The sequence below is a fragment of the Aspergillus ruber genome, assembly GCF_000600275.1.
Source record: "Aspergillus ruber CBS 135680 unplaced genomic scaffold scaffold00002, whole genome shotgun sequence".
Taxonomy (NCBI): Eukaryota; Fungi; Ascomycota; class Eurotiomycetes; order Eurotiales; family Aspergillaceae; genus Aspergillus; species Aspergillus ruber.
The window spans coordinates 1,078,332-1,098,190 of NW_024467298.1; the positions used below are offsets into that span (position 1 = coordinate 1,078,332).

The 19,859-nt window shown below is 47.3% G+C and overlaps 12 protein-coding genes across 12 annotated transcripts; 7 read left to right on the forward strand and 5 right to left on the reverse strand.

Annotated features, from left to right (window-relative positions):
- The first annotated feature begins 221 nt into the window (after positions 1–221).
- On the forward strand, positions 222–957 carry EURHEDRAFT_540926 (uncharacterized protein). Its single transcript, XM_040787377.1, has 2 exons — positions 222–368; positions 413–957. The coding sequence occupies exon 2, from the start codon at positions 477–479 to the stop codon at positions 795–797; it is 321 nt and encodes a 106-aa protein (XP_040642842.1). The 5' UTR covers positions 222–368; positions 413–476; the 3' UTR covers positions 798–957.
- Positions 958–959: 2 nt separating this feature from the next.
- Positions 960–3,049, reverse strand: EURHEDRAFT_408412 (uncharacterized protein). The gene is made up of 4 exons (XM_040780823.1): positions 2,860–3,049; positions 2,681–2,806; positions 2,540–2,620; positions 960–2,487 (listed from the first exon to the last, which is right to left on the reverse strand). The coding sequence occupies exons 1-4, from the start codon at positions 2,963–2,965 to the stop codon at positions 1,118–1,120; spliced, it is 1,683 nt and encodes a 560-aa protein (XP_040642843.1). The 5' UTR covers positions 2,966–3,049; the 3' UTR covers positions 960–1,117.
- A 631-nt stretch (positions 3,050–3,680) lies between these two features.
- Positions 3,681–4,740, forward strand: EURHEDRAFT_470763 (uncharacterized protein). Its single transcript, XM_040785314.1, has 4 exons — positions 3,681–3,717; positions 3,777–4,085; positions 4,140–4,660; positions 4,722–4,740. The coding sequence occupies exons 1-3, from the start codon at positions 3,705–3,707 to the stop codon at positions 4,331–4,333; spliced, it is 516 nt and encodes a 171-aa protein (XP_040642844.1). The 5' UTR covers positions 3,681–3,704; the 3' UTR covers positions 4,334–4,660; positions 4,722–4,740.
- A 482-nt stretch (positions 4,741–5,222) lies between these two features.
- On the forward strand, positions 5,223–7,404 carry EURHEDRAFT_374225 (Zn(II)2Cys6 transcription factor; the record flags this gene model as incomplete). The annotated part of the gene is made up of 6 exons (XM_040778616.1): positions 5,223–5,299; positions 5,356–6,082; positions 6,139–6,192; positions 6,284–6,941; positions 6,994–7,182; positions 7,235–7,404. 6 exons carry the CDS (start codon positions 5,223–5,225, stop codon positions 7,402–7,404), a joined length of 1,875 nt encoding a protein of 624 aa, XP_040642845.1.
- Positions 7,189–8,534, reverse strand: EURHEDRAFT_540928 (SMP-30/gluconolactonase/LRE family protein; the record flags this gene model as incomplete). The annotated part of the gene is made up of 3 exons (XM_040787378.1): positions 7,189–7,771; positions 7,843–8,441; positions 8,478–8,534. 3 exons carry the CDS (start codon positions 8,532–8,534, stop codon positions 7,465–7,467), a joined length of 963 nt encoding a protein of 320 aa, XP_040642846.1. The 3' UTR covers positions 7,189–7,464.
- A 255-nt stretch (positions 8,535–8,789) lies between these two features.
- EURHEDRAFT_408417 (aldolase) lies at positions 8,790–9,908 on the forward strand. The gene is made up of 2 exons (XM_040780824.1): positions 8,790–9,493; positions 9,552–9,908. Exons 1-2 carry the CDS (start codon positions 9,177–9,179, stop codon positions 9,820–9,822), a joined length of 588 nt encoding a protein of 195 aa, XP_040642847.1. The 5' UTR covers positions 8,790–9,176; the 3' UTR covers positions 9,823–9,908.
- Positions 9,909–10,044: 136 nt separating this feature from the next.
- Positions 10,045–10,922, reverse strand: EURHEDRAFT_446682 (SDR family NAD(P)-dependent oxidoreductase; the record flags this gene model as incomplete). Its single annotated transcript, XM_040783625.1, has 2 exons — positions 10,045–10,507; positions 10,576–10,922. 2 exons carry the CDS (start codon positions 10,920–10,922, stop codon positions 10,045–10,047), a joined length of 810 nt encoding a protein of 269 aa, XP_040642848.1.
- A 229-nt stretch (positions 10,923–11,151) lies between these two features.
- Positions 11,152–12,423, forward strand: EURHEDRAFT_129637 (short chain alcohol dehydrogenase). The gene is made up of 4 exons (XM_040777735.1): positions 11,152–11,401; positions 11,461–11,882; positions 11,940–12,240; positions 12,295–12,423. The coding sequence occupies exons 1-4, from the start codon at positions 11,326–11,328 to the stop codon at positions 12,300–12,302; spliced, it is 807 nt and encodes a 268-aa protein (XP_040642849.1). The 5' UTR covers positions 11,152–11,325; the 3' UTR covers positions 12,303–12,423.
- Positions 12,424–12,750: 327 nt separating this feature from the next.
- On the reverse strand, positions 12,751–14,671 carry EURHEDRAFT_512435 (MFS general substrate transporter; the record flags this gene model as incomplete). The annotated part of the gene is made up of 8 exons (XM_040786066.1): positions 12,751–12,998; positions 13,081–13,175; positions 13,232–13,329; positions 13,366–13,610; positions 13,665–13,907; positions 14,036–14,132; positions 14,162–14,379; positions 14,587–14,671. 8 exons carry the CDS (start codon positions 14,669–14,671, stop codon positions 12,751–12,753), a joined length of 1,329 nt encoding a protein of 442 aa, XP_040642850.1.
- Positions 14,672–15,792: 1,121 nt separating this feature from the next.
- Positions 15,793–16,904, forward strand: EURHEDRAFT_528148 (aldo/keto reductase; the record flags this gene model as incomplete). The annotated part of the gene is made up of 4 exons (XM_040787043.1): positions 15,793–16,071; positions 16,104–16,283; positions 16,326–16,394; positions 16,506–16,904. The coding sequence occupies 4 exons, from the start codon at positions 15,793–15,795 to the stop codon at positions 16,902–16,904; spliced, it is 927 nt and encodes a 308-aa protein (XP_040642851.1).
- A 110-nt stretch (positions 16,905–17,014) lies between these two features.
- EURHEDRAFT_408421 (uncharacterized protein) lies at positions 17,015–17,915 on the forward strand. Its single transcript, XM_040780825.1, has one exon. The coding sequence runs from the start codon at positions 17,049–17,051 to the stop codon at positions 17,424–17,426; it is 378 nt and encodes a 125-aa protein (XP_040642852.1). The 5' UTR covers positions 17,015–17,048; the 3' UTR covers positions 17,427–17,915.
- EURHEDRAFT_446664 (O-methyltransferase) lies at positions 17,620–19,079 on the reverse strand (the record flags this gene model as incomplete). Its single annotated transcript, XM_040783623.1, has 5 exons — positions 17,620–17,933; positions 18,009–18,460; positions 18,509–18,632; positions 18,699–18,825; positions 18,885–19,079. The coding sequence occupies 5 exons, from the start codon at positions 19,077–19,079 to the stop codon at positions 17,620–17,622; spliced, it is 1,212 nt and encodes a 403-aa protein (XP_040642853.1).
- Between the last annotated feature and the right edge of the window lie 780 nt (positions 19,080–19,859).

The window sequence follows — 19,859 nt, forward strand, 5'->3', positions numbered from 1 at the left end:
CCCATACGGCTCAACACCACATATAGGACTAATAATGACAGACGATACCGACATGAGTAGATTGCTGTCGTACCGTGGTCATAAAACCCCTTCATCCTCTAGATAGGTTTCCATTTCTTTTCTTTCTCCAGACCCGATATTCTCGTTGATGGCTACAATATTTTAGATAGGAATATCATTTCATCAGTATCTACTATTTCCGAGTCTGTAACAGATACCTCGTTGAAATTCTAGTAACCAGTCGACCCTATGATCATATTCAGAATGACTTCTAGATAATGAAAAATCTCTTCCCTTACATATACCTCAAAGGGGCAGAAGAAAATGATCAGATACACAAGGAGATAAGTGTGACCGTGAGGATCAGGGTGTAAGAGCGGGCTAAATGGCATTATTGCCACCTGATGTGTAGCAACAACTTGAGCAACAACTTAAAATGAAACACTGCATGTATCCTTGGTTACATCTCACCATTGATGACACCTAGGTTACTGAAGAATAGCTTTTGGCCAGCTGACGAACCAATCCAGCGGATACCTCCTTCTTTGAATGTAGTATATGAAAAGATTATTGATCGAGTATCATCTGAACAAGTGCATACAGTGAGGAAACTTATTCAGGATCATTGTTGCAGCACAGCGTCCCTTAACAACACAAAAAAAAAGAAGAAAAAAAGGATATGGCATTGGGCATTGCTATCCACCCTGAATCACGAACTACAGCACAAGCTGAATAAATCTAGCTGCCTTAGACGAGAAAATACGACGGCTATGTGGTCTGTTTGTCTTCACCAATAACTCAAAGATATACCTCATCCATCAGACAGCGAGAGTTTATCATCAGAACGAAAGTTGCTGCTCATCTGAATTCTGCATACTCTTGCATCCAAAAGATACTGAGAGCCCCTTGGCTAAGATCTGTATGCAATTTGTTGATGAATGATTTAGAAGACAGTGAAGGTCCAAAAATGCTCTAATCTTCAAAGTTTTCTGAGATATTCAGCACAATATTGGCCTGAACTATGCAATTCGTTTTATCAACTACATATCGCACTGTGACACTTGGTAAACATATTCTCATAACTCAAGGCCATATTTCAAGATTCATGCATCATTATTCAATTGGCAGCGACTGCTGGTGGTAGTACTAGTTGATGCCGATCGATGATAATATCCCACAATGGAGACAGCTGCCCATGTGGCGACTTATCGTCCTCTTTGATACGCTTGATATCATGGAAAAAGCTGCCTCCCTCTTTCACATCCCCAGGAATCAAGCTGTGTGGAATGGAGACCATGTCGGGGAAGTTGAAAAACGCGACAATCGAGAATTTATCCTGGCCACTGTTGATATCGACATCATGGAAAGTCGGGGGGTATTTGCCCTGTGACCAACGGTACAGGGTGGACCCGCCCATCATGATCGTCCCGTTGACCTCGGAGGGGAAGCGAATGGTTCCATCCAAATCGTAAACTCGCAATCCATCTCCGTTGGTGATAAGCGCGGACAGTAGGTTTCCGTCTGGATGCAATCCAATGCCTCCAGGGGCACCCGCATGAGGAGTGTATTTAATCGCTCGGTATCGGACAGTACAGCGCTGAATCATGTCTTCGCCAATACCGACTGCTTTGCTTGTGGTCACCAGCGCGCTGTCCAGTATCAATTTCAGGTACTCTGCTGAGCGTCGGACTTGCGGATCCTGTAACCCTGCAAGACCAGTCAGGCCGTCTTTGAGGTCACCGTCGAATCGGGCAATCTGCTCTTTGGTGTCCAGGAAAGGGCGGGCAATGCCCTCACAGGCGAACCAGCATGACTTGCGCCAGGCTACTTTCTTGTCTGTGCCCTCATAGGACAGGGAAGGATCGAGGTTGCTCAAATGTTGGTCGAGGTCGTTCATGGACTGCTCGGTTCGGGACTTTTGTTCATCGTTCCATTCGACGATATACTCTTTGCCCTCGTCAAAGGCGGCGCGGATAGTCTGAAGACGGTCTGCAGTCGATGCCCCGAGGGCGTATGAGTCGTCGCCCCGGCGAAGAGACGATATCAATTTAGGGTTTACATCAGCGGGAAGGTTAATGGCCACGAGATTCGGAGAGTTTGAGGCGATCTTCCTGGCAGTTTGCGGGTCATACGCGTCTGCCGAAATAAATGCCGTTTTACTTGGATCTTGAGGACCTAAGGCCGCTCTGAAAACATCTAAGGACTTGTTGCTGGCGTATTCAAAGTCATCGAACAGTGTGTGGGCGACGATGTGTACAAAGCCAAGATTAGGGAATTGTGACCGAATTGACTCAATCAAGGCACAGTAGAGTGAGTCGGGCGTTGGGAACCGGTTTCCTTCGATAATGGCAAAAGGAGTGAATCTAATTCCAACTCGTTCAGCTGGAACAGCAGCCACGACACTCTCAATGGCCTTGGTTACTGCCGATGTTGCAGTAGACAAATCATTGGCCTGGTGAAGTGCTCTATGCAGAGTCGATCCAACCCCTTATTACTCGGTGAGATACTTATCAACGGCAACCAATATGGATTCACTCACCCGCATTGATCTCCACTCCATCGTATCCAGTCTTAATGGCATTCTCTGACAATGAGAATATGTTCTGACTGTCGTCACACACTGCGCATGATCATGGTTATTAGGTGTATAATATTGAGTGACAATAAGTACAGTACATACCTTGAGCAAATACCACACTGCCCAGGCCGTGTAAACGACCCACAGTATACTTTTGCGTAGACTCGGTTGCTTTCAGGAGCGCGTTGGGCGCGAGGACCAAGCCCCCCTCAGGGTCCAGCTCTTCAACTTTTTAATTATCAGCACCTAACAATCAGTGTTCACAATGATTGTATACCTACAGTATGTGTTGAGTTGTGCCTCACTCCAGCCCGTAAGAACTGGGTCAATCACAACACGGTGCTTCAACTTAAACGGGCCAATATTGACAGGACTGAATAACGCCATTTTGGAATGAGATGGAAAATAATGCGACACAATAATGAACTAAAATAAAAGAAAATGCAGGATATTACTGAATAAATATTTCTGCAGCAATTTACGTTCTTTGTATCTGTGGTGGTGAGATTGCAATCGGCGATGAACAGCCGCAGCTGAATTACGGAGTACTTCGGTATATGATGCAGGAACTGCTAGACTTGCATAGGATTGCGCTATCCTTCAGCTCATATGTGGGGACCTATGGATCTATGGGCGGTGTGGTCGTGTGCTGACTTGCCAATAGAAGTAAGTGGTCGTGTGCGGGCCCTTCTGGAGATTCTTTGAGATCCTCCTCACTCTATTATAACATTATAAGTGCATTATTCCTAGAGAAGGGCGAAATAAATTGAGACTTGTTGTTGTTCCTTGTACAAATTAGCCTTGTGTTGGGAAACATCGCAAAATCCCACGACAAATGCAATTTAACACCAGCTGAACCGTGTAGTCAGTGGCTGGCTGAGCAGATCAGCAATCTCCACAGCGAGCTGAAAAGGAAACCCTTTGTGATGGTCAATCCAAATTGTTGAGTTTCCAGGCAGCGCTAGAATGGTCTTGAAAAAGTTCCATGAAAAACAAATCCATGGCCAATGCACTCAGCATCACTTTTAGCACGTACTTGGCCATTCGCCCAGTGTTAAATCCCGAGCGACGCCCCATAGTTTACCCAAGAAGGACCACTAACCAGATCTTCTCTCCTTTACTCAAGATGACCGTACAGAGTAAGTTTTTTCTATGACGATTTGAATGCTTTGAGTGAACGCTTGCTGATTTTTCCTGGCCCTCACTCCTTTCTACCCATACGACTATATCATATTCTACAGATGGACATCCCCGGATGGCACCTATGAGCGGGGCCGAGTCATTGCCCGCCTGGTAACAGAGATGCTCAAGAAACGAAGTCGTCAGGTCTGGCTCGACCAACTCGAAATGCAACGAACAACAACACCGACACAAGTCGTTGGGAAGATTGCGGAAATATTTCTCAAAGTGCCCCAGGTGATTATCCTTGCTGGCCCGGGTGACTGGCTCCGCTTTTCCGATTCCAACGATATCCACCGATGGGAGTGGGAATTAAGTCTTCAGAGTGGTAAGGCTTCCGCTGTAACTACATAGCGCAGAACTGGTGTCTAACCTTATCTAGACAAGAAAATCTGGCTCCTGCAATATGGGTTACCCGAGGGGATGTGTGCATTGTCTGATACAGAGCTATCAAAGAGCTTGCGAGGACACTGCCCTCGGATAGCTGAATTAGCGAGCAAAAAGGATATCCAGGCACGGGTATTAACTATGGATAATATTGATGAAATACTTAGGGAGATTACTGAGGCCTACTAGCGTGAACCAAGTTAGATAGGTGCATGGTAGATGCGGAGAAGGAATAGGGCCCTGAGGCGGTTGGGACTGTGGGGGGTTAATCAGGGTCCAGCCATCGATGGTCAGACCGAGACCAGGGAGCCACCGGAAGTCAGCGTGTATTGCACAGGCTATATAGAGAAGCACCTGCCAGTGTACGCACAATATTCAAGAATATACCTGCATTTGTCAATTGGATGTACATCGTTCAGTTCCTACTTCCACACGATAGCCCTTCACGATCAATAAGTTCAATCAAGTATTGGTTATATTTTCAGTTCAGACTTGTCTTGTTTCTCTATTCATTACCTTGATCGAAGACACCTGTCAACCGGATCCAAATTGGGGAGGGGGGGGGGGGGCGATATACTCAGCAATGCGTTCTTCTTACTTATGTTCAGTTGGCCATTGATTAATATACGGTCTTTTTTTTTTATTTTTATTTTTTTTTCATGGGACATCATTCCAGTTTGGGATTGCACTTTGGTGGAACATAAGTATAGCTAGAACCCTAGGTACGATACGAGGGAAGCCAAGTTGTGACAGTTAGCTGAGGCCGAAATATGTCACACCATCTCCCCAGAGACGAAAGAGTTCAAGCCAATCATCGCTTCCATCTGTCCCCGCTTTCAATATAACATAAGAAGCCTGGAGATGGTAACACACTCGTTACTATATACCCAAAATATGCTCTTACTCCCGAATGCGGGGTACCGCGGCCCCCCCCCCCGGTGGTCTCCACCATACCGACCTTGGAAGGGATTTCTACATCCCCTCGAGACGGGGACACTGTTGGATTGCGCGGACCAGAATGAATCCGGCTCTCGATCACAACAGCACCTGCAGTACATGCTTTCATGACACCGCAACGATGCCTCCGCACTCGCCCTATAGACGGCCACGCCTACGAAAGCCCCGAGGCCGCGGCCTGCGAACGACGAGTGGATGGTAAGCGCTTCCTGCATTCTGACCGTGTCGTGCCTTTGCTGACCGGGTAATTTCAGCATAACGTGTCGAAAACGGCATCTGAAGTGTGATGAGGCCAAACCGATATGTGGACCTTGTGCCAAAAATGATAAAATATGTGTATACACCACTTCGGGCCGTCGCAGCACCAACATCCCGGCCTCTGACGGGGCCGTTAGTGATGCCATCCCTGCGCCAAGTCCACGCCAGACAGCATCTCAAGAGATTAATAATCATCCGTCAAGTGGTGTAATCCCAGATCTCGCGCCCAATGAACCTCTTCAAACCACTGACTTGTCCTGGACTTGCTCCAAACCGGATGCTAACCGTCCCCCGCTAGCACTATTAGACCACTTGTCTGGGGATGCCCTGGCTGCGAACCAAAGTCCGATAGCCCTGCCGCATACCTATCTGTCACCCTCTAATACATCTTTTGCAGCGGTGCGATGGCTCGGATTACTTGCGAGTGATGCTGCCAGGGACAGCCTACAGCTGGCGACTATCCCCAATCTCTACACGAACCAGAATCCTCTGTCTGGTCACTTTAGTGCTAATGGTCTAATACAACGCAGTTCACTGCAATACGCGACCCAGGTGCTAGACAGTCCCCCGGCCAGTAACGCGAGTCATGACCCGACAGACTCCAGTGCCCCAGGGGGTGTTACGCTTGGGGAGAAACAGATCTGGCAGTCACGTGAGCCAATTGAGCTATCAGAGGCTGAGCAGACTCTCTTTGAATATTTTGTGCATCAAGTGAGCCCTTGGGTAGGATAATCTTCCAACGCTTGCAATCTCGACAGCCTAATAATCCCTTCTCGCAGATCGATCTTTTTGACCCCACAAGCCAGTTCTCTACATTTGTTGCGCATCTCGCGGTAAGTTGATATGTGTTTATTGGTCTCTCTCTCTCTTTTTTTTTTTTTTTTTTTTTTTTTTTTTTGTTGAATATTGATTTGACGTTCCTAGATACACAATGCTGGGCTTATGAATGCTATACTCGCTCTTGCATCCCGGCATCTTGCATTGAATACTTGGCTAGATGAAAACAATATTCCAAATAAGGAGGAAGCAGCTCTTCAATATTATTATCAGACTCTTTACTATGTGCAAAGAGCCATGCAATACCCCAGCTACCAGACAGGTCTGGAGCTTCTCGCAACGACGCTGATTATTTCCGCTTACGAAATGCTTGACAATTCCACCAACGACTGGGAACGGCACCTTGAAGGAGTATTCCTAATTCAGAGGTCCCAGACCATCCATGGAGAATCCGGTGGACTGCATTCAGCCGTGTGGTGGGCATGGCTCTGCCAGGACATTTGGGCTGCTTTTCGAGAGAAACGCAAGACTTTTACATTCTGGATACCACAGAAACCACTTTCTGCCCTATCACCGCACGAACTTGCTACGCGCGCAATCTACATTACCGCAAAGGTACTTAGCTACTGTGCTGAAGCCACGACCGAAGAAAACATCCAGCCTCAGATTCATGAGGCAAGTCGTCTTCGCACCATGCTGGACGACTGGCGACAACACCTGACTGTCGAGTTTTCCCCATTGCCGCTCGGTCAGCGTGAACAATCATCTTGTTTCCGACCGATCTGGATCCGCCCTCCTGCATTTGGTATGTATCAGCCATCGGCCTTACACCTCCATAATCTGACACAACTTTGTAGCTGTGGCGGTTCAATTTTTTAGTGTCTCACACATGCTCCTACTTGCCCACGAGCCCAGTGTGGGAGGGCTTGACCAGTACCTCAAGCGACAGAGTGTAATAAGGCAATGTGTGGAAAATATCTGTGGTATTGCGAAAACTTTGAAAGATGCCGCTTCTAGTTTGATGTCATCACAGGCTTTATTTATTGGTGCGTGATATGTTGTGATCTATCTAGACAAGGTGGGCTAATTAAGGCATAGCGGGAATCTTTACGCAAGGGAATCATGCCCGAGAAGCTATCTTGGAACTGTTAGAGTCCTGCCGAGAGCGAACTGGCTGGCCAGTTAAATCTTTGGGAGTTGAGTTACAGCAGCTTTGGGAAAGCATTGAGCCTGCCAAAGTCGCAGCAGCCAAAAGAGTGTCCGTGTAGTATTCTCCTACTAATTTGGTATCTTTGTGCGAGAAATGCTTTTTTAATTGCCTGAAAGGTCTATATTCCAAGCAATACTCCCTTTACTCTTGTTCCAAGTTGAACTCCCCACAGTCGGTGCTTACAGAGGGCAAAAATTTCCCCATTTCTCCCAAGACAAAAGTTCGCGACTCCACCACCAATTAGAATACGACCCAAGAGAGTGCCCCTCGGGGACCAGATATTTATCCCATCCCCACAGCCACTATAGACATTCCCGCTGAGGTCGCATTTGATTCCGTCTGGGATCCCCTGGTCTGCCATAGCAAAGACCCGACAATTTGTGAGACACGGCTCTCCGTGAGATATAGATAAATCAAAGGCGCAACTAGAAAGAATCTCACCATTAGCAATGCCGACCAAATACAGAAATATAGCATGACGGAAAAAGGCATGTACATTGAAGATACTCGCTGGTTATCAATCGTCCCGTCGTCGCCATGAACCCGGTCAGTATCCGTGATATATACAACCTTCTCATCGGGCGAGAAACAGATACCATTCGGCCACTCAGACCTATCTGCCATAGCCTTAATGCATTCATTATTCGGACACCACCAGTATACCTGATTGGGTAAGCACGGCGTCGGCCGATATTCCTGCTCATAGCCGTAAATAGGATCCGCGAACCAGACCGAGCCATCCGCATGCACTACCACGTCTTTGACAGAATTAAACGGCCGGCCAAAGAAGTCCTGTTTCAGAAGTTCCGATTCATACGGGGCTGCCATAGACATGCGGTATAATCCGCTCGGTTCAGTCATAGACCCTTGTGCGCAAAAGAGCATGTGGTGCTTGCCGTAGTTAATGCCTCCATTGGCCATGGGGATTTTGGTGGGAATTTGCTCGCGGGTGACTTGATCTTGGCTCAGATTGACACGGGTGATGTGCACTTTTTGGATTCCATTTGGGTCGATACATCGGTTGCTGGCGATGAAAAGGTCGTTCGTTATAGGATTGTAGATGCCTGCCTCCTTGGCGAAAGGGTAGTCACGGTTCTCTGCTAGGAGATCTAGTTATGGGGTTGGCCCGACAGTTGCGTTGAATCGCTCGTCGTGGGCTTGAAAGGACGTGTTGGTGCTTTTGGACATGTCGTTATGCACCGGCCTGTATGCAGTTTCGTGACGACGCTGGTCCAAGGGAGAAACAAGAAACTGGTATAAGGTCTCTTATACGGCGACAGCAGAATAAAAGGGCCTGTAAGTAATGAGGAAAAACAAATACCAGTACGGCTTTGAATGGTGCCAATGGCTGTGGGGAAACAATTAAGATATCGTGGAGAAGACGCTGGTGGGGTAGGCCCAATGCTCGTCTCGGGGAATCTTCGATCGTCTCTAACCATACCATCTCAATTGCAGCTCACCACTCTTAAATAGGTCGAACAACAACCATTCAAGTCACAATGATTATGAAATTTCTATTTCCTATGTCTCCGTTCAGTGTGATTTCCTTTAATCAACAAAATGTCCTGGAAAGATGTCAACCGCCATAAGTGAATTCTGCACGACGCCGAAGCCGGTCAGTACGGCGTCATCGCTGTTATCGCCTACAACATCGAACAAGTCCTGGGTCTTTTCCGGGCTGCCGAGACAGCCTGCTCCCCCTTAATCATTCAATTTTTCCCCTGGGCAATCAAGGTCACCGAGGGCTTGTTGGTGCGGACGGCCGCGGACGCCGCCCACCGCGCGAGTGTGCCCATTAGTATCCACCTCGACCATGCACAGTCGGAAACTATGATCAAACGGGCAGCTAATATTTCCTTTGATAGTATCATGGTTGACATGTCGCACTTCGAGAAGGAATTCAACTTGAAGAAGACCCGCGAGCTGGTGCAATATTGCAACGAGCGCCAGAAAGCGACTGAAGCAGAGCCGGGGCGTATTGAAGGAGGCGAGGATGGAGTCATGGACACTGCGGGGCTGAAGGCGTGTATGACAACTGTAGAGGAGGTGGATGAGTTTGTTGATACGGGTGTTGATGTGCTGGCTCCGGCGTTCGGGAACATTCATGGTGAATATGGCACCCGCGACGCACAATTGGATTTCGAAAGGTGAGTGTGAGAATCATCTCTTGTCACCCAGATAATCTACTGACAGTAGCATGGCTAGATTCGAGAAGGTTCGCAGCCAGGCAAACGGAAGAGTTAACCTGGCGCTTCGCGGCACGAACGGGTTCACTTCAGAACTCATGATGCGCTGCGTGGCCGCTGGAGTGACCAAGATCAAAGTTAATCGACTTGTGCTGGATGACTACTACGACCATATTCGAGCAAACGTGGATAAGATGCCAAACACTCAGCTTATTGAAGAGGGCATTCAGAAGGTGGCGGATCTGACCATCAAGTGGATGGAGATTTGCGGGTCTACGGGAAAAGCATGATGAGAAATATAAATTATACATAGAGCTAGACTAAATGCCTCAATACTTCGAATGATAATTTGGCAGATACCTTATCAGCACACCAGGACTTGCTATTCTGGCTCGTAGTGCTTCTTCCTGAATCCCGTCAGAGATCTCTAAGGAATTGAAATCGAATAAAAGTCCAACTCTCTATGTCTATTGATACCAATTACAAACAAGGCAATACCGAATCACCCGCAATTATTGCAGTTTACTATACATGCCTCCGTCCGCCAACAACCCCGTGCCGTTCACATACCGACTCATTTCCTCGCACGCTAGAAACACTGCCGGGCCTACCATATCATCCGGGCTACCAATGCGACCAAGGGGAATGCGCTCTTCGAGAGCAGCCTTCTTGTCAGGATTCTTCATGTCATGGTCTGCCAGCTGGGTGGCAATGGTACCGGGCATTAGCGCATTGCATCGGATTTGATCCTTGCCCAGTGCAATTGCCATGGACTGCATCATGGAGAGAATTGCGGCCTTCGTTGGGGTGTAATGTGTCTGGAGACCACCACCGAGGAGAGCACTGACAGAAGAGACTCCAATGATTGAACCACCGTACCCTTGCTTCACCATCTGGCGAGCTGCGGCTTGGCAGGAATAGAAACAACCCTTGACGTTGACATCGATGCTGTGGTTGAGAAGAGATGGCGTGATTCTATATATTATTAGAAATTGGCTCTTTTTCGTTGTGGATAGAACCGGAGTACTGGAGAATAATCATACTTGAGGATTTCCGCTTGCTTAAACACTCCCGCGTTGGCAACAAAAATGTCCAGCTTTCCCCATTGAGACGCTGCTTCCTTGACCAGGTTGGTGCTGGTCTCGGGGGAGGTCACATCACCGGGGATTTCCAAGATCTTGCCTGCATCGGTGACGTTCTCTTCAATTACTTTAACTTCCTCGAGGAGACTGTGGCGAAGAGATTCATCCTGGGCCAGGCCCAAGTGGTTGACGGCGACATTGCATCCTTGAGAGATATATCCCAAAACTATCGCGCGGCCAATTCCAGTGGTACCGCCAGTGATAGCAGCCGTTTTGCCTTTGAGCAGGTTCCAGGCGGGGAGAGCCATGCTAAATCAAGCTATAGCGACAAGAGACGAAATTTGAATACGTGGTGGGATTGAACGGAGAGAGGAAGAGAACCGGGATCGAGTTATTTGTCGAGTGACCGGCCGGGAGAGCTTACCTCGCGACTAACTGAAGAGAAATATCGTCCGTCTCCATTTGACTATCCACAATCATCCCCGCAGTCCCATATAATATGGGAGGGTTTTCCGGTGTCGTCTCGAGGACACGAACATCTTTGCCGTCTCGGGCGATCACCGATTCGAGAGACCGGGGGTGGTGATGATAGATGAGTCTTTTTTTTTTATCATCTGCCTTCTATAAATAAATCATCTCCCCTATTTTCAATTGCTTCCCAAATCAATTATCCGTGTCTGCTTTGCTTGTATCTTGCTTCACATCATCACAATGGCTTCCTCCACCGTCGCCGAAGAATCGACTACGCCCCAGACCCAAGTCACCCTTGGAAACAAGGTTATCGCTAGTATGTAAATTGAATTCTTAAAGGTCTCGGAGAATGATAGCTAATGTAGTACCGGATAGTTACCGGTGCAAATCGTGGTATTGGCTTGGGGATTGCCGAATGCTGTCTCTCCAATGGTGCGGCCAAGGTCTACTCTATTGATATTGGTGAGACTGGAGAGGACTTCACTGCCTTATCTAAACATTATCCCGGTCAGCTCTTTACTGTCAATGCTGACGTGACCAATGAATCCACAATCACTGCTGCAATTGATAAGATAATCGAGGAGGCCGGTGCTTTGCACGGAATGGTGGTTAACGCCGGACGAACCCACCACAAGGCTGCTCTTGACTTTACCAAGGAAGATATTGAGAACCTCTTCAATGTAAACCTCTTTGGGGCTTTTTATAGCGCACGAGCCGCTGCTCGTGCATTTATCAGGCTTGGAATCAAGGGATCCGTGGTTTTTACAGCATCAATGGCATCCTACCGACCCAACAAGGCATGCCCTCATCTTCCCTGTTTTTCTTTTAAAACTATGTTGACCAGTTTATTTCAGCGCGTTCCTTCCACGCCATATGGTGCGTCAAAGGCTGGTATTCGGAATATGACCCACACTCTAGCGATGGAATGGGCACAATACGGGATCCGTGTCAACAGCGTCTCTCCAGGTCTTGTTAATACTGCTATGACATACTGGGTTCCCCAGCAGCCGGACTGGGAGCAGCAACTCAAGTATTATGGTGGTTTTCCTCGGTTGGCTGAAGTGCAGGAACTTGGCGGTGCCTACGTGTATCTCCTGAGCGAGGCTGCCAGCTACACTACCTCAATTGATATTCCGGTTAACGGTGTCATTGGCAGTAAGTACTTTCGGGCCCTCTCTCTTTAATAAATACTGAATGCTAACTCGACAGTCTGCTAATTGATACACGGCGGGAAAAATCTTGACTTGTAAATGTAAATATGATTAGGGTTCTTAAGTTCAGGTATATTCTTGATACTATTTGATTGAGGAATAAATACCTTTATGTACTTTTCCCAAAAATGAACTGCTGCCTTCGTATATATGATTAATAATATGCAGATTTCAAAGCTTCTACTTGAAGTATTTGACACTTCAGCACTCATGATTTTTTCTTCCCTCTGCCGCACTAATTTAGCTTCATTCAGACTTAACCTCGCTCTTTTCCTGTTTACAGTAAACCCTCTGTCCTTGGAGTTCTCATAGGCTCTCCAGCGCTTTCGGATGAGAGTAAAGTGTAATATCCAAAAGACGGAGCCCTACATAGCTCTTAATCTAGCGAGAAACTAGGTTTACTTTAAACAGCATATCTTCTACTTTTATCATCCAAATCCACAAGGCTTCATTGTTACCAGTTTCTGAGCATACCAAAAAAATAATTCTCAATTCCAGAAATCAAAACCCAATGGTAAGGAACCGTCCCTTCGTGCTCAGTGTCAACATCCAAACCCTTCTCGACTTCGGTGACGCTGTTAGCAGGCCGACGAGCAGCACCGATGTTTGGATTCCCTATCCTGAATGTCTGAAAGTTTGCCTCAGCTGCCCAGACCCAGGGCGAATTGGTAGCAAAATAAGATCCATTTCCTCGAGTGTACGCTGGCTAGATTCAGGGTAGAGAGCCCATACTATTTATTCTATCAGCAAAGTCCGGTCAAGGAGGTTCACCGATTGAACTCACTAATTGGAATACTAATGAGGTTGACAGCCCCGAACATATGCAGGGTATTCTCACCAATGGCACCGAAGATATACGGAAGGGCTAGGGTAAGCGATCTGGCATGTATTAGAAACTAAGTGTAAACGGGTGGGGTTGTTTCGAGGAACGCCACCCATTGCCCAAACTCCAGCCAACCACACCACATGCATTTCTTTTTACTCGAACTTTGAGCGAGAAGATCTCCGCTAAGTAAAGCCATGGAACGGTGAGCTATGTATTACCAAAAACAAAGGTATATAAATAGACCATAGAAGTTGCTCCAATATTCCACGATCCCATTTTGTTTGGATGGACCAGTCCACCACGAGCAAGACCTCCCGCGAGAAACATTGCAATTGCTTGCCCTGCGACTTCCCACCAGAGTATCCAGCGGCGGCCGATGCGATCAAGGGTAAAGACACAAAGAAGGGTTGCAAAGGCGTAAAAAATGTTGTTGAGTCCAGAGACCCACATTGTCTTGTGGGAATCAAAACCGGCAATTTTGAAGATTGCTCTGGGCAAGTTAATAGCTGCGTGGACCGGGTGAGAAGTAAAAGGTAACTTACTTGGTGCGTACATCGTAGCGCCGGCAATCCCTGACCAACTTTGTAGAATCTGCAGCCAGATGACCAACTGGACCCGCCGTGCAATGTGCAAATTTTCCCTGCTGATGCCGAAAATCATGTGGAAGTAGGTGATGTTCTCCCCTGGTTCATTTTCAAGCTCGACAATAGCGTCAATCTCCCTCATCTCTAGCATGGCTGCATGTTCGTTCTTGAGCTCGCGAAGACGCTTGAGCACATAGAGCGCTTCCTCCCGACGGCCCACCATGCATAGTCAACGAGGAATTCGGGGAATGCCCAACATCCGGTCACTAGAATGAGCAGCATAGCAATTTGGAAGGCAATAGGAAATCTTCATTGGAACTCGGATGTACCATTGTCAATGTAGCTGAGTCCGGATCCCAACAAGTAAGCGACCACCACACCAAATATGTTCAATGTGAACTCCATGGCAATACACTCGCCGCGAGGCTCGAGTCAGAAAGCTCGGAGCCGTATACCGGAACGGTTGCATTCAGCATTCCAGTGCCGATACCGTTGATTAGACGAGACACAACCATCCAAGATGGGCTCATCGCTGTGCACTGCAGCGCGGCGCCGATTATTCCCCAGACAGCACTAGAACCAAGGGACTTGATTCGTCCATACCGATCACTAACATAACCATCCAGGAAGTATCCAACTAAAGTCCCCATATAGAAGACTGAAACTATACCTCCTTATAAAAGAGTGTTGGTCACAATAACTGAGCCATTCTCCTTGTATTTTAAATCCATCCGGCTCACGTATGCCTCAGAGTCATTGACTCCACCCATCATGCCTTGGTCATAGCCTGCGTGATTCGACAGCACAAGTCAATACAGTAAACATCAAATTTTCTGCGATGAAGCTTGGAGTAGACAGACCGAAAAGAAGATTGCGAGACCAGCAAGACCATTTACAGCTATCAGCAGTGGCTTCATTTCTAACCTGCTTGTAATCTTCCAACTGGCCCGCTCATCATTTGTCATTGCGACCATCACACATACAGAGGAAAAAGTACTTGAGGATAGATCAAAACAAAAAATTATGAACAGATGAATGTGTTTAAGCTTCTATGTAATTTTTTGAAGAGCGCGGGTCATTCCTGGCTATATTATGCCCTAATACCACTGTACGTCATGCCATACTAGCCCCCGACTACATCTAGACATGGCTCACTTGACACCTAATCTAGGGATTAGTTACCCCGGATCCAAAGACGGGAAGTGCAAAGACTAACTCTAGTCCTTCCCTGAGTGGAGTCCGGGGAGCACTCGACTCGGGGCACAAGACGCGAAATGGCGGCAGCTTTTTCGTTAATTGGACCTTTCGCAGAGGGATAGACATCCTGCAGGATATCTTGCTTGTAGTCTAGAACAGCGCTCATATTAGGACAAGAGAAACTGTAATTTGAGACGGAATCACCATTGATTCCAGTGCCATACGAGCTGTGATGTTGGAGGTAATTAAAGAGAAAGTACTGGGAACCAAGGTTGTTATAAGGGCCAAACGATATCGAAGCATTCAAGCTCACGGGTCGGCGATTCAGAGACTGAGGCTCCTCGATGCTACGACCTTACTGCTCACGTTCATTGTCAGTATTCAAACTGTTAAGGAAGGCAATTGATCGATTATGAGATTTTTCGATTCGTGTTTAAAAATCCTCCATAGAAGATTTTGTTTCCGTGTGGTTAAGTATTGCAATCTTGACCAGAACCCGCGTTTTGTCTCAACTATATGATAGTAAATACGGTTGGTATCATAGATTTGTTGCCCTCGTAAGTCGGATGACTTAGTGTGATGACCAATCCAAGATACCAAAATAGAACAGCTAAAACCCGGAAAAATCTTCGTCGCACTTGGGCCCTCGTCTCGTGGCAGCACCGACACGGCGAACTGTCATCTCCGCTTTAGAAGGGATTCAAAAGCCCCATGATTCCTTTTAGCTGGGCGTTTAAACCCTCGCTTTAATGTCATGATCTGGGGAAAGCTTTCATCGGCCTGTTGATTAATCGGCCCTTTACTCCCGCCTCAAAAGAAAAGAAAACCCCGCGCATACGCATCTTGGTGAAACTCCGCAAGCCGTGCATGCAGCACCCAACCCTCCACCATGTACTCTCTTGCAGCTAGTATAGTCCAGACCTCGGCTTTTAGAAGGCCTTTCTTCCTGTTTCGAAAGCCCTCGGTTCGGACTGTGACCACCCGCGCGACCTCATACATACTCAACACAGGCGCGAAAATCCCGACGCTAGGATTTGGCACATTCCAAGATCCTGATTCCCAGGAAGGGGCTGTCAACAGGGCCTTGCGGAAAGGTATGCACCTGGTTGATACAGCTCGGGTCTACAATGTTGAAGAGCAGGTTGGAAGGGGAATCAAGAAGAGTGATGTTCCCCGTAAAGACATTTTGTCAGCACAAAGTTGTGGTGCAATGATTACCATCCTGATAATGTGGAGAGGGCTTTTGATGACTCTCTGAGAGACCTGGACACGCTCTATGTTGACCTTTTGTTATTGCACTATCCTTGCACCTTCAAGCGGGGGTCTGACCGATTTCCTCGGGATGCCGAAGGCAGGATGATTCTGGGCGAAACCACTTATGTCGACACGTGGAGAGCAATGGAAAAATAAACCATAACCAAGATTAAAGCCATTGGAGTATCAAATTTCAGCAAGGGTGAAATCGAGACCTTACTCCAGGAGACTTCCACGGTCAGTACATCCAGGCGATCATGAAACAAGAAACTAATTCATACTTCAGGTCCCGGCTGTTCACCAAATGGAAACCCATCCTATTTGCAGCAGAGGGAATTTAATGAGTAGCTACGGACAAAGCATATTCATGTTGTCCAGTTCAGTCCCCTGGGCAACATGAACGACTACTACCGCCAGACTGGATGGTCCAAGGAGATCGCACAGATGATGCGGGTTATTGATCAACCAATCCTGAAGGAGGTTGGACAGAAATATGGCAAGACCCCTGTGCAGGCAGTTCTTGCATGGGGAATCAACAGCGGCCGCTCGGTCATCCCAAAAAGTGTTGTTGACTGGCAGATTGAAGAGAACTTGGCAGCTGATTTTGAGCTGCAGTCTGAAGACATGGCCTGTATTACAACTCCGGATGCGAAGGATTGCTTCAATAATCCCAGCTTCGATTATGAGTGGCGTTTGTACAATGACTTGGAGGGCATTGACGACACTATGAGAGGGAGGACTCACTAAATAATGTATATTTTTCATGTTTTTTTTTTTTTTTTTTTTTTTTGTCACATTGCTGAAGCATATGACAGAAAACACACCAAGTCCACTCTAATGCTACTCAATCGAGGCAGCATAACCACACTGCCTGTTTTCTCTTAACTAGGAATGATTCTCATTGAGACGGTGAGCTTTTTCGACCTTCAGCTACAAATGTACTATGATCCTCACGAGAGTATGTCGACAACAAATGCTGCTGCTCTTGCGGAGCAGATTACCGCAATCCTAGCCGAAGAACCTGTCATCATCCTCTTCATCTTCGGTCGCTTTACACAGACGAACGAAAATGTGGTTTTTGGATATCACCTTCCATGGTATGACTCCCCTGATGAGGGGTGGAATCACAGTCTCCTGATCCAGTTAAGTCCCGTCCTTGATTTTTTTCAAGGTTATAATACCGAGCGGTCAGGTTTTAAACCCGACGAGAACGAAACCCTTATTTTCGGAGGGAAGGGGACCTCCCTCAATTGTCTCTTCTGGGAATGACGTTTATGGTGCGACGTCTTGGAGGGGAGATTGGGAGATAGATGTACAACTGGAGATCGAGATTTGTCCCGAGGTATGATATAGGTTCCTGTTGCCTTTCTGTTAAAAGGATGTGGAATATAATACTTGATAATTGGATACAAGCGGACTGCACATTTTAATCACGGCAAATACTATCCTAACGGATAAGACACTATTTCAATCTCGCCTCAACAACGCCCACCGGCACCCCCTTAGCTCTCCACACCTTAACTAATCTCAGCCCGGAAGTATCAAGAAGCCTCACCCAATCCTTCTCCGTGCGCTCCACACCCCCAAAAGTCATCATGGTATGGTCCATCCACGCAATTGACATCGTCGACCCGACCTCCGGGACGATATACTCCGTAATCAAGACTCGGGATCTATCGCGGTCCATAGACGCAGCGAGGTTCTGGAGAATCTGACGGGATTCAGGCTCGTCGGGCCAATCATGCAGGCACCGCCGGATATAATAGACTAGGGCGCCTTTTTAGTCATTTGGTTAGTATAAAAAAAATTGTATAAGTTAATAGAAGACAAAACAAGAATGGCATGGCATACCTTTAACCGGCTGGGGCTTGAAGAAATCATGCGCCATAGCCTCAATCCCATGCTTTTCTATCTCCTTCCCGTTATCCTCAAGCACACCCGCCTGGTCCTGCAAAATAAACCTCCCCTTAAGCTCGGGTGCGCTCTGTTTAATCTGCTGGAGAATATGGCCGCGACCTCCACCCACATCAACAACACTGGCCCCGTCGTCACTGGCTAGATCACCCAATTCCTCCGCAAAAGGGTAGAGACCAATGGTCACCAGCGCCGAATCCGCTGCTCGCATCGCGTCATTGAAGCGGGTAAGTCGCTTTGGGGACTCAGACAAGTGCGCGAATATGGTTTTGCCTTCGCAATCATGGACAAGGGAGTAAGGATTGTGGCGCACGCCATATTTGTTTTGCCAGGAGTGTTGCTGAAGGAATTCGTGGTTCCGGAGCATGGCGGGACAATATTCGTCCATCCTAGAGAGGTGTTATTAAAGAAATAAATAGTGACGTGGATGAGCTTACATGAGGTTATACACTGCCGCCATTTGGGGAACCAAATAGATTTCCGAAAAGGGAGTGTGGGAATATTCCTCTTCGGCGACTTCACGGAATGGTCCTAATGGAGTGACTGCACGCATGAGTCGTACTGGGACGCGTCAGTAGGAGTACCAGAGTGTATCTCACAGCCTTGCTTTGTCGAACGAATAAATACCTATAATATTCTTGTCCACTCCAGTCTTTGCTGCAATTTCCGCAGCCGAAACGCTTCTCCCTCCAGTCGGAATGGCATGAAAAACGCCAGCCTCAAGTAGCGTTCGGATTGCTCCCATATTGGTCATCTAACACATTCGTCAATACGTAATGATAGGGCATGAAAATGAGTAGAGAAAACACTCACATTCTCGAATTGTCCAAAAAGCATGTCTGCCGGGCCTCGGATGGTGTGCACTAGGCGAGTTGCTTTAACCAGGAGGTCACCTCTTGCCTCATAACTGTCGAGGCCCGGTGATTGCTCATGATATCTCCTGCTAGCAACGATAAGCTGCTCGAGATCCTGCTGAATAGAATCGGTTACAGGTCCGATACTGCCCATTGTGATGGCCGATACAATGAATGATGAGAAAAGACTAGCCAAGATGAAGATAGTGGGAGAGATTTTTATGAAAAAAGATGTCTGAGAAATCGATAAAAAAAATGGTCCAAGAGCACCTTGGGGAAGAGAATGGATGTTACATACTTGTATTCAGAACCCGCGGACCGACACAACGCTCTCTAGACATACAGCATAAACACCCACAGTGGGTCAGACAGCGCGCCGATGGATCACAGAGACTAATTCCCGGTCAGAGCATTTACCAACACAAGCATGAATCACGAATTTAGTTTCCCGGGATGATGAACATGCATTTCCGAAAGTTTACCTCTACTACTTGTATGTCCGTGCACAGTGTCGATCAAAGTGGCGCTCAGCTGAAGAAAGCTCGGTTATTCTGTTTCGAACAGCCCTTGCTTCAGATCTTCAGGACGGGACCACGGTACATGGAGCTGTCAGATTGATACTATCTACAAGAAGTCTTAATTAGAACCCGCGGTCTTTCCTAGTGATGTCTCCAGCTAATGATTGGTTCATTGGCTGTTGTTGATCTTTAGGAGTCTGCATAGGTTGTATACGAGTATAGCCGAAGTAGAGTTGTCAAATTATGCGGATCCCGGACCACCATCCAACAAGCCGGATTTTCTCTCCATGTCTTCCGTATTGTCGGGTTGGTCTGCAGAAGCCAATAATGACCTGGGAAAGTGGTTGCTGCGTCTAGCATCCTGCATGTGCGGCATTACTTGTTAAGCGAATTATGCCCCCCCGAAAAAAAAAAAA